Source organism: Austrofundulus limnaeus, unplaced genomic scaffold (genome assembly GCF_001266775.1).
Source record: "Austrofundulus limnaeus strain Quisiro unplaced genomic scaffold, Austrofundulus_limnaeus-1.0 Scaffold14, whole genome shotgun sequence".
Lineage (NCBI taxonomy): Eukaryota > Metazoa > Chordata > Actinopteri > Cyprinodontiformes > Rivulidae > Austrofundulus > Austrofundulus limnaeus.
In genome coordinates, this window is record NW_013952416.1 from 3,257,888 (window position 1) to 3,268,801 (window position 10,914).

Genomic DNA, 10,914 nt, shown 5'->3' on the forward strand with positions numbered 1-10,914 from the left:
AAATAGATCCCTTTGCCGGTCCCTAGCCAATAGAAAGGAAGGTTAGAGCTGTGACAGTAAAATAAATAAATAAATAAATAAATAAATAATTAAAAAGGAGCAACAGAAGAAACTTTTTTTTGTTCTCTTGACAAACTACTGTCTCTAAAGAGAAGGCTGGCTGCCACGATGCAGTCACCAATATTTGTTTTACCCTATTAAAACGCTACTGCTTAGGCTACCAGCTGGTCAAAGAATTAAACGTCCAATGTGAGACAAAAAGGATGATTCATATATTGAGTTGAATGTAGAATCTGTCTCTAAAATAGTTATGAAAGTGTTTATTTATGTAGTTTAAAATATGTTTAACAACATTCAAATACATCAGAATGCAGGAAACAGCACCTACTTCATTCAAACTTTTCTGGGGGAGAACACCCACTCCCACATTGGGGTTATGATGGCAATTAGTAGCAGCAAAGATGAATATAATAGTACTTATGTGAAAGAAATAATAACTGTAAAATCAAAAAGAAAAGGTGGGACTGAGAAGGTGAGGGGTATAAGCAACATTTATATTTAATAAACATCCAGGTGTCATCCAGAAGCTATTAAAAAAACAGATTTTGCAGGCTTGCAGATTAAATTTGCTCAGTATGCACTCAATTTATTTCTTGACTAATCAAAAGTACAATAAACTACAATGATTTGTTCTTTTCCTGATTTCATTTTAGGATGTAGGATGTATTTGTAAATTTGAGCCTCTCTAGAATGTAACTTGGGTGTGTACGATAATTTTCCTCAAAATACGATCATTTTGAGCTGCTGATACGATAAGTCAACATTTCCCATCTGGCAACGCTGCTCTGAGGCGCAACTCAGAACAGGGGTAAAGCAAGGAAAGCAAGGGGTCTGTGGAGCAACAAAAACGAGGAATTAAGACCAAAGCGTTGCAGTTTTATTTTAAATAGACCATAAGTGAAGGATTTAGACGTGAAAAAGGATTTAAAAGCATGATATGATACCTTTAAGGGTATRCAGAACAGGAATCTTATGTCAAAGCAGCTATTATAACTTGAAACTGGGAAGACCAGTCCGTAAGCTGAAGCATAGTTCCGTATAAACAATATCCTACCGATAGCATGTCAGAGACACGCGGCTAACATTCCAACCGTGTGTGCCGCTGCTTACCTGGTTTATTCTCCTTTTCAGAATCAGGACTTTTGGTTCCGCAAACTTGCTCTTCGTTTGCTCCCTTCTTCATAAAACGAAACCGGTCTAAATTAAACAGACTCATTTTAACAAGTCTCTTTTTTCATAACAAGCAATGGTAGCCCTTTGTCTGTTCTTAATATTTTATATGTACTAGCGTAGCTTATCAATCCCAATCTTCCTGTTAGCCGAAATGTAGCTAATGCGCTACACGTTAGCATTAGACCCGGACGTGGGAGCTCTGCATAGACGGCGAATGTTGAGCTATGTCACTATTCCTCTTTTATCCGTAGTAATGCAAAACCAAACTCTACCACATACACATTTAGTAAAAATAAGAGGTTTACTTCGAGTATATAAAATTATAGTTTTAAGCCAACCGCAGCTACCGGCATTTCCCGCTAACCGTAGTGGCTAGGTTTCTCCCCTGCCTACATTGCTCATTGGTCAGAGTAGCAAGTGGGCGGGAGTTACACAGGAAATCCAAGAAGGTTCACTGTTACACACTTCCGTTTTTGCTTTCCGTTTTGATGAATAGCAAACTGCGAAAACAAAGTGAAAAAAGTAACGCACTTATAATTTTAATTCCAATAACAAACTATATATCACTATTATTCAATTGATTCATTCATTTTATTTATTATATAAATGGCACTGTATATAGAATACAGTAACATTAATATAAATGGATAACACAATAAAGCATAAAGCTTATTTCCATTGTGGTCCAACATATGCAGTATATAGAATACAGTAACATTAATATAAATGGATAAAACAATTAAGCATAAAGCTTATTTCCATTGTGGTCCAACTATGTCAATGTATTTATTATATGTATCATATCAATGACTAATGGAAAACTTAGCTTATAATTTAAACATAGAAATTGTTTGAATTTAGCTCTACTGAAACGCACACACGTGTGTGTGAATGTATATTTTAATTCAATTCCTACTCTTCAATAAAGTTATCTTTCTTGTTTTTAGTAGACCTAAATTCAAATAATTTCTTTGTAGTTCGTATTGTCCACAAGACAGTAAAAGTTTTTCTTATACACTCTTATCAAAAGAGGGCAGCAGATTCTCTGTAAAGAGAGAAAGGGCTGGTCTTGTACTTACCTGTTGCAGGGATCATCAATTACGGTCCTTGAGGTCCTCAGCCCTGCATGTTTTACTTTTTTCCCTTCTCTAAACACACCTGATTCAGTCAGTGAATTACCTCTTCCAAGTTCTGCAGAAGCCTGATAATCTATTCATTCAAATCAGGTGTGTTGGAGCAGATAAAGAAGTGGGCCTAAAACATGCAGGGCTGCGGACCTCGAGGACCGTAATTGATGATCCCTGTTTTAGAATAAGAGCTGTCCCTTTGTAATAAACATAACCTTAGATGCAGAATGTAGGAGGTCTTTTAGATGAGAGGCCAGAAATTATTACAGGTAATAAATAAATAAGAAAAGTTGTCCTGACACCTGTCCTTAGCGTTATATATCATAAACTGGGCTTTATTTTATATATACAACAAACAGTTTTTGGGTTTGAATTTAAATTCATGTCAAATCAGTCAAATTTAACTCCAAGACCGTTGTTAGGAATATTATTTAATTTATTAAGTTAATACCTGTGACAGATGTGGCCTCAAGTATGACTTGTAAAAACTTTATTAAGATATGCTTTTTTATTTGTCCATGTTGTAAATCTTGTAGTGTCAGTAATATAGGGCAAAGCTACAGAAAAACAAAAAATACACACAGAAATTAAAACTGACCTTCTTAAAATTTTCACAGTTTACATGAGGATACATAAGGAAATATAACTAGAAAATCTTATTTAAAAAAGTTACTTTCATTTGTTGTACAATGTTCATAGAATATATATACAGTAATTCTATTTACACCCATTTTTTTAATGATGTACGACTTTCATAATACAATGACTTCACCTGCAGACACTGTTCATTACAGTGAATACATGGTGACGATCAGCTTGTCCCTTTCAAAACAACACCTCTGCTGCCAATACAGCGCCATCCTGCCGCCTTACTGTCGCCCTCACCATTGTCATGGCGACTGTATAAGTTATAGCGTAGCGTGTGTGTGTATGTATGCGTGTTAGAGCTCAACCCAGGACACAATAGGCAGACTGACATAGAGTCTGATAGGGGTTATGACCTCACACAGCAGGATGCTCAAACTGTGGCTCCTTGCTTCTCTCTTGTCTCCGAGTCAAGTTTAGCATTTGTGCACGTGATTGTGTGTCTTACGTCTGATTTAGGAGAGATACTGTAATGCTCCTCTTCATTTTGCTTTGTTAAACTTGCGTTTTATACATTTATTTATTACTTTGACCGTGTGTTTAGACACACACACACAGTCACGCTCACACAGACGAGCAGTCAAGTATGCACCTCCACATACATAAATCAAAAGGCTGTTCCAGAGTTGAGGCGGGTCATTACCATTTACACAGGCACACACATATAGATGCTTAAGACACACATACGTGGTACCAGCAAGATCAGAGTGGCACAGTGGATGGTTTAATGCATGTTCTGGCTCCAGCTTTTATTCAGGTAGGAAAAAAAAGTATGAAATTATTAACTCAAAGTGAAGCAGATGATATATTGTCCTGTTGCATCAAACTGCTAATGTAACACTGGCACCAGATTCAAAACAAATATGGTGACTTCTTGCTGTGAGCAGGCATTGTGTTATGCTCCAATTGTGCATGTAGAAGCTATGGAAAAGCTATTGCAACCCAAAACCATTTTTAATGATATTTAGTAGCAGAGTGATCAGTGTTTGCACTGCATACACATCCATGGATTTGTAAGTTTGACCCATCCATGGTGTCTTAGTGGACCCGTCACAATGTCTGTCACCGCCCAGCCACCATGGCGCCCAACTTGGCCGAGACCCGACGGCGGCAGGGAGCACCTTGTCACCGTGGCAACCCGTCTGGGATGTAACACCCCCCATCAGAAACGCTCATGAGACACATCTCAAAGAAAGTGGGTAGAGAACATTTCATTTTAGAAATAAGTATGATGATTGACCCTGAAGGATGTGGCCAAAAACAAAGGTTTTTACTATATTTTTTTCATGTGTTACCACCTGGAATCAAAATGGATTACTTTATTTTCTGAGTATCATTTGAACATATACATTAAAGGGGATCTGGCACCTACCAAGGAAGGAATTTATTTGAAAAAATAAAATAAAGAGCATGAAATTAAGTGACAGAGAAGTTGTTCAAGCATGAAAAGTGTCCTTTGCAAAACACCGAAATTCTCCTCTGGGCCAAATATGTTTCTGTAACTGATGCAGAATAAAATGAAATTTAAAAATGTGTCTGAATATATGAACAATAATCACATTGTAAAAAGCTTTTGGAACCTTAATTAGACCATTTTAATTAAAGCTTTTCTTAGTTGTGAAGCATTTGCCATTAATTTTTTTAGGCTGTCTGTTGTCGGGCTGAAAGTTGAAGTGCGTTTGTCTGAAAGACTGAAATGGTATTTACTGGATTTAGTGCCATCAGTTGAAAATCTGAATAACTTCCCACTATAGTTAACTAAAACTAACTAAAAACGAAAATTGAAATAGAAAAAATACATTTTAGTTAACTAAAATAAATAAAAACTGTAATAAAATGAAAAAATGACAACTAACTAAAATTGTATAATCTTTTTACAAAACTGACTAAAACAATAGGTAGACTATCCTTAGTTTTAGTCAATTTATTTTGAGCCATGTGGGTCTTTTTATTTTTTAATCGAGTAGTTTCACATTAGCTGTGGGCCGTAACAACACTTGTTTACAGTCTGCTGCTGCTCAGCATCACCTGCTAAATGACGACAACAAAAGTTGGGAGGAAGCAACAACGTCCACTTTGGGATTTCTTTAAATATGACTGCGAGAAAAATCAAAGCAAGTGTCTTGTAGTGGAAACAGGTGATAAAACAGGTGGAAGGCTTCTCAAGGGAAAAACTGCCTGAATCAAGCTCACAAGATGGCTGACTGTGACTATCCTGACACGCTAGCTTCTCTCAGTAGCTCACGTGAAAAACAATCAACAGGTAGCACTGGGTTGGAGACAACTATTGTCATTGTCCTAAAATAATCACCCAAGTTTTTAGTTGGCAAAATTGAGTTACACAATTATTTAAGGAAGGTGTTGCTATAATGGACTGCTTTAACTAGTGACCAAATAGCTGTTGGTTAGTTAACTCTCAGGAACATCACAAGCTGGAGGATGCACTGGCAAATATGTTTATTCAAATTATAAATAAACTAATACTAGAACTTATGTAAACTAAAATAAACTAAAACTAAGCATTAAAATGCAATATTAACTAATAAAAACTAGCAAATCCACATTGACAAAAACAGTCACAGCAGAGTTTTGTAACTGCTTTTTGTCCTTCTGAAAACTTATTAAACCATTTTTATTACTTTTTATTATTTTACTCATGCTGGAAAACACTGAGGAACATTATCTCAGGTCTTTATTGCAGGATTTATTCCATGTATACAAATCTTTTTTTTATATTTTTATTTTGTCTTTTTTAATTACTTGATTGTGCCACCCTCTGGTGCCCCAGTGCCAGTTTTGTTTGTAGTTTCATTTTCAAAGGAAAAGCTACATATTTTAAAATTTTCACCCCAGGGCATCATCAGCAAAGACAGATAAGCATTATTTCATCCATCAATCTTGTTTTAGTATCACAACAGTGTCACAATGGAAAATAACTGAGTTTTTGCACAGATAATGCATGAATCATTGTGATTTCATGTATAAATTGTCATTTTAACATTAGAACCACACTTGAAATGTCGCTGTATGATCAGGGAAAAAAAAGATCATCAGCTGTGATTTAGAGTTTTGTATGCCTGATGTTTTTTGTTGCTTTCATTACCTTTGTGTTGAATACATTAAAGCACACAAATCTTCAGAATCAGCTGTCAGAAAATGTTCCAAACACTCATTTGACTTCTTTTGTGCTGCTTTTGTTTAGTCATCACTCACGTACCCACTCTCGCTCGCTCGCCCGCTCTCGCTCTCTCTCCAGGCACAGAGGAACAGCAGCGGGGGAGAATTCCCATGTAGCTGGAGYTGATGGCACAGAGCAGCCGAGACAACACGCCAGTCGTGGGGGGACAATGACTTATCCTCCTGGCTGCCTTACAGAACATCAGTCAAACAGAGCTTTGTTAGCGCTGCATTCCTCTGTGTAGTCCTCCTGCTTTCTCTCCTCAATCAAACACAGTTAATTACGTTTATGTTTTGAACAAGACCTGTTCAGTTTCTTCCAAGCCGCAAAACGTTGCTGCTCCATATTTGTTGTATCCTCTTATCCTCAACAAAAACTGAGGATTATCGTTATTTACAATCCCAACTGAAAGACAAGTTGCACRGTTGGATCCTTTGTTGCAGTTCTTGTAGTTTTCAGCGACTGCAGAAATGAGTGAACTTTGTTGGGTCTGTCACATCAGTGTTTTAATTAGGCAGAAGGAGATGTGCAGAAAGACAGGAGGACAATGAGTGATCCCCAGGCTGCCTGTTGTTCAGACAGAGCTACGTTGACTCTTGAGTGCCTTTGCTTTGTCCTCCTGTCTGCAAACATTTAAATAAAATGATGTCAATTATGTCTTTGTAATTTAGTCTTATACATTTTATAAAGTTTATTATTCTACTTCGTAGGGTGTGTTTTTTCTGAACTGATTGTTGTGATCTAGCACAAAATCAGAACATTAAGACGTTTATTTTAGCCAGTGATTTGATGCACGATTGTTTGTGCTTTAAATGTGCCGTAGAGTGTATTCATCCAGRCTTGCACACTGAATGCAAATGACTTGATATCATTTCACTTTCAGGGGGACTTTCAGGGGTTGTGTTTAGTTGAAGGTTTGATCACTGTTGCCTTCATTGCAGCTTAATTTTTGACGGCAGCTTGAGAGCCTTTGCATTCCAAACTTTTTTTTTGTTTCACTGGGTGTTCACGAAGCAGAGCAAAACTTTCTGAAGTATGTTCAAAGTTATCTGGAAAGGAGAGTCCTTGGAAGGGGATGGGCGGGAAAAGAACAATGCTATTTCTTTAGCACGTTATCCCGGCCATTCCTATCTGAAAACTGGTGCAGAGGTTGAGACGACAGAGATAGGAATGTCAGAACAGGATCAGCAACCCCTGCTGGTGGGCCTCAGCGGGGGGGTGCCGGACTCCTCTGAGATGCTGTTGCGTCTAACTGCGTGTGTTTGATGAGGCTTGTGAGTGAATGTGTGCATATGTTGTGACTAAAGTGTGTACATCTTAAAWGTGTTTATGTCTGCGTGAAAGTTAAGGGCCGGCGTCTGGCCTGTTTTTTTTTTTTTATGGGCGGGTGTGTGGTTGGGTGGGTAGGGAGGTTAGGGTGATGACAGCCTCAGCTGTGTTGAATAGTGGGAGAAAAAGAAGTGACGCGACGGGAGCTGATGTCTGACATGACCTCTCTCAGCAGGCTCGCAGCAGGGAGCTGGGAGCTGCCGTTGACTGTGCGTGTACATGTGATTTAGAAGAGGTTGGGTGAGAAAGTGAGCAACAACAACAAAAAAAAACAAAACAATTTTTTTTAAATTTATGCAAATGGTCCCTCTCATGGCAAGTTTGCTTTTTCTTTAGATGACCATCATTTTGAACTTCTTAAGTTGAGTAATTCAGTCAGATGTTTCTAATGTCTACTTTCATTTTTATTTCCTCATATCATGTATCTCTCCTTTCCCTTTACAGTTTCCTTCTTTCATATGTCTCTCCTTTGCTCCTTTCCAATGTATAGTTAATCAGTAGGGTGCTCATTGCACCTGAGTCATGCTTCCCTGTTCTGTTTTCCTTGCTTTGCCCCTCACAGTTTCATATACCATCTCTATTTGCATCCCCTTTCTTATCTTTCATCCTTCATTCTCCTCTGCATCCCCAGTCCAACACGCATACACAGAGACACACAGAAATGCACACTTTCTATTCACCGTCTCTCTCCTCGTCGGGTCCAGTGCTTTAGCATCATTCTGATAAGTGCCAACAAAGCCCCCACTGTCTAGTGTGACCCTCTATTCTTCGCTCCCCTCCATCCCCACTCTCTCCTTTTCCCTCCATCAAGCAGCCGAGCATGAAGTTCAGAGGTGATGTTTATCTCGTGTGCACACTCCAACTTGTTTTACCTTTACCTCCTCTTCCTTTTTCCTACGGTCTTCCTCCTTATCATACATTTTGTTCTGCTGATCGGTTCATTCTTCCGTCGCATCTTCGAAGATTGTTTTGTTTTCTATCACTTCCTGTCAGGTTTTTTGCCCTTCCCTTCTTATTGTGTTGCTTTTTGTTCGACAACTTTTTATGTAATCTGAATACACTGCTATCCCTTTTTTAAACAGTTGTAGTTGAAGGAGAAACATTTTTTTTCACCTGCTTCACCTTCACACCAATTCAACTTTAAGCTTTGATGTATCAAAAACTTTGAACTTAAGGGATGAGTCCATCAATAATGTGTCGACTATAGTTAATGTAATTGTGAATTAGCCCAATTAAAAATGGTTTTAGAGAATTGCTGTTCTGGCTGGCATACTCATGCTGGTTAAGAGTCAAACTGAGGTCTGATCTGTGTGTCAACAAGCTCATTTACAGGCAATTATTAAGACTTTTAAAGGCACAATATTGTGTTTCTCAGAAATATATTTAAATACTATACCAAAATAAAGTATGACGTATCTATGTCACCGTTAGTTGTTATTAAAAATGCTGTTTTATGTTTAAATAGAAAATAAACTTATCTTCTCATCACTTCTTCTTTTAAATGCCTTGAAATTGGCCTCTGTCTCTTTAAGAACCACCTTCTGCTTCTGTCCCATCCATTTCGGTGGTGGTGGTGTTGGGGGGGGGGGGTGTCGCCCATGCAGTTAAGACTGTGTCCAAAACGGTGGGCCGAATTTGTCGGCCTCATACGTCACAGCGCCGCGACAAAGGCCGTCCAAAACCGAAGACTCCTCCGATGCGGCCGACAAACATCCCAGAGACGTTTCTGGTACCAAAAGGCGTTTCTGGTCCCCACCTGTCGTTTTGCTCCTCAGCATGGCTTCTTAAAAACACTGCAGGATTTCTCGAACATGTATGAATGAGTCAGAGCAAGGCTTTGGGCATGTTTTTATGCGAGTATAACATTATAACCTGAGATTAAACTCATTAAAGTTGATTTTACATGATATTGCCCCTTTAAAAATGTATCATTCTTAGAATTCAGCCTGTAGAAAGTGAATTCCTTCATCACCTTTGTCAAAGCCTAGCTTTGACAATTTTTACAAGAGTGCAATTTTCTTTTGTAGTCACACTGAGCCCCTAATTGAACTAAAACAGGTGGTTGAACAACACAAATTGCCTGTGCATCCACAAAATCAGTTTGTCATGTTGTGTCAGCCTATTTCTCAGCGAGCTATCAGTTACTCAGTCTGAAAACCTGCGTTGAACTAATGGTTCTTGTTAGTCACTTAATTGTCTACTTGCTTTCTCTTTTTTTCCAAGTATGAATGGAATAACTCTAATGGTGCCTGTTTGCCACTCCGCTGCTCCCTCCTTATTCTCATATGGCTTTATCGCCGCAGATCAGTGCTTCTGGAGATAAGCCCCAGTGTGACTGTGCTGTGTCCTCTTCCTTGGGCCTTTATCAGTCCTGATCAGTGTATCTGGGCTTCTCTCTGTCTGAGAAGGTCATGTTTTCGTTCACCCCAATCGACTGGCTGAATGATAAGACAAATTGTAAGGTTGAAATTAGAGAGGCCGTTTGCTGTCATCGGGAGAAGGCAGATGAAGAAAGAAGCTAAAAAACATTTCAGTAAAATTTAATTTGATATTTATTTATAATATGTTGTTGGTTTCACTTTAAGCAGAACAAGAAGCTACATGATGATGTATTTTATATAGGTCTAAATACACCCAATCAAGATCTAGAGCACTGAGTTTTCTCATCGCTTTTCTGGCTGGGATCATCATATTCAAATTAGAAAATAATTAGCACTGACCATTTTACAGTATATTCTCAGTGCAAATGCATATATCAACACAGTTTATATCCATTTTATATCTACACCATCATGTTGACATTATTGCAACAGACACCCTTGGTGTAAACAGTACAGAACTAATAAAAAAATCCAGGTTTCTCCCTTGAAACCATTGCTCAATATATTTTAGATGGCCACAAACATGACAGCCACATTTTATTTTTGGGGCAATAACATTATTCTGTAACATATAAAGACCAAAATTATTTTTTTTCCTCATCAGCAACAAAATTTTGTTTCATTAAAATATCACTTGTTGATATGTTTGGTTCAGACATTCACCGCTCACTGAAACTCTACTAAGAAAACAAAATGCCAATCATAGATYCAGATTTTATGTGTTATGACAAAATTATTAAAATAGTAATAGACCATATTCAGCATCTCAGTGGTTGATATTTATTGTTTGTGTTTTTTGAACATATACCACTCAAAATAATTCTGAATAATTTATTTTTCTTACCAGGCTACCAGGCAGGGTGATTTTGGGCTTTAAATTGCTAAAAAACAAACAAACAAAAAAACATTAATAACAAAAATATTTAAGAATAAAAAACAGGCATTTTTAAAGAAGTGTAAATCAGACAACTGAGTTCTCTATACCGCCAAATAAAATATAAAATCAGTTCAACATGTTGAA

The 10,914-nt window shown here is 37.7% G+C and overlaps 1 protein-coding gene across 2 annotated transcripts in view; it reads right to left on the minus strand.

Moving 5' to 3' along the window:
• Positions 1-2,400, minus strand: part of smarcad1a (SNF2 related chromatin remodeling ATPase with DExD box 1a) — a 17,946-nt gene extending 15,546 nt beyond the window's left edge. Inside the window, exon 1 of one of the 2 annotated variants that reach the window (XM_014002725.1) lies at positions 2,313-2,400. In XM_014002725.1, the coding sequence (XP_013858179.1) occupies positions 2,313-2,328 (16 nt within the window). In that variant the 5' untranslated portion in view covers positions 2,329-2,400. Of the gene's footprint in view, positions 1-1,170; positions 1,633-2,312 lie in introns of those variants that run through there. The other variant, XM_014002724.1, reaches the window with a different exon arrangement.
• Between the last annotated feature and the right edge of the window lie 8,514 nt (positions 2,401-10,914).